At 78.9% G+C, this 1,058-nt stretch overlaps 1 protein-coding gene across 1 annotated transcript in view; it reads right to left on the reverse strand.

The window, feature by feature from the left end:
- The window catches only part of AURANDRAFT_62891 (hypothetical protein), a gene marked incomplete at both ends in the record, with an annotated part of 6,479 nt that extends 5,918 nt beyond the window's left edge, over positions 1 to 561 (reverse strand). The window contains one exon of the mRNA XM_009036820.1: positions 462 to 561. Within this exon, the coding sequence (XP_009035068.1) occupies positions 462 to 561 (100 nt within the window). The remainder of the gene's footprint in view (positions 1 to 461) is intronic.
- Between the last annotated feature and the right edge of the window lie 497 nt (positions 562 to 1,058).

The raw sequence follows: 1,058 nt of genomic DNA on the forward strand, positions 1-1,058 counted from the left end.
CCGCCGCCGCCATGAGGAAGAGCTCCTCGTCCCCGGACGCCCCGGGCGCGGGCGGGCCGCCGCCGGCCTCGCGCGCCGCGGGCGGCGGCTCCGAGGCGGCGCGGACGTCGCCGCGCGACGTGGGGGCCACCATGTGGGCAACCGTGCTCGTCGGGGCTGCCCGCGCCCGGCCGGGGGCCGCCGACGCCGGGCGGCCTAACGCCGGGGCTCTGACCCCGGGCTCAGGCTCGGGCTCGTCACGTCGCGCGCGCGTGGGACCGTCCCGCGCCAAGTGGGTGCCGGGCGTCCCCGACGACGCGGACGACGGCGACGACGGCGACGCGGGAACGACCGCGACCGGGTGCCCGGGCGCGCGCGCGGGGTCGCACCGCGGACGCGCGTCCGGGCAACCACCGGGGCCTCGCGCGTGCTGGCCCCAGGTTGCCGGACGCTCGACGCGCCCACGACGGGCGGCGACTTACGGAGCACGGGCGTCGCCCGCGCCTCGAGGCGCGCGCGCGCGGCGGCCCCGGCCGGTCGCGCGCGCCGGCGGCCCCGGAGGGCGGCCCGGCGCGCGGTCATTCGAGGAGCCGGCGCGGCGCGCGGCGGGGCGCCTATTCCAGGTCGTGGAGCCACCTGCCGCCGTTGAACTTGCCGCCGCCACACTAATTTGGTTGACCCTCAACTGAATCCGCCCGGCATATGCATCGTCAAGGCAGCCCCGGGCGGTCGGACCTGCAGGGCCGCGAACGCTGCGGGGTGGAGGACGATGGCACGGTGGTGGCGTTTCTTTCTGTTCCTCGCGCCCGTCGCGAGCGTCGACATGCCGTGCGCGCTGACGCCGCAGACGGTCGCGCGCATCCGCGAGTGGGTCCACTCCGGCGTCGATCCCGGTGGCGACGCGTTCGACGCCGTCCACTGCGCCGTCGTGCGCGCGGCCGGCGGCGTCGTCGGCGGGCTCGGCGGCGGCGCCGCGGGCTACTCGCTGGCGTCGGCGTTCGCGGACCGCGTCGGCGCCCGGTTCTGCGGCGACTCCGAGCGATGCCGGTCGCGCGCGTCGACGTTCGCGCGCGTCGCCG

The sequence above is a fragment of the Aureococcus anophagefferens genome (genome assembly GCF_000186865.1).
Source record: "Aureococcus anophagefferens unplaced genomic scaffold AURANscaffold_5, whole genome shotgun sequence".
Classification (NCBI taxonomy): domain Eukaryota; class Pelagophyceae; order Pelagomonadales; family Pelagomonadaceae; genus Aureococcus; species Aureococcus anophagefferens.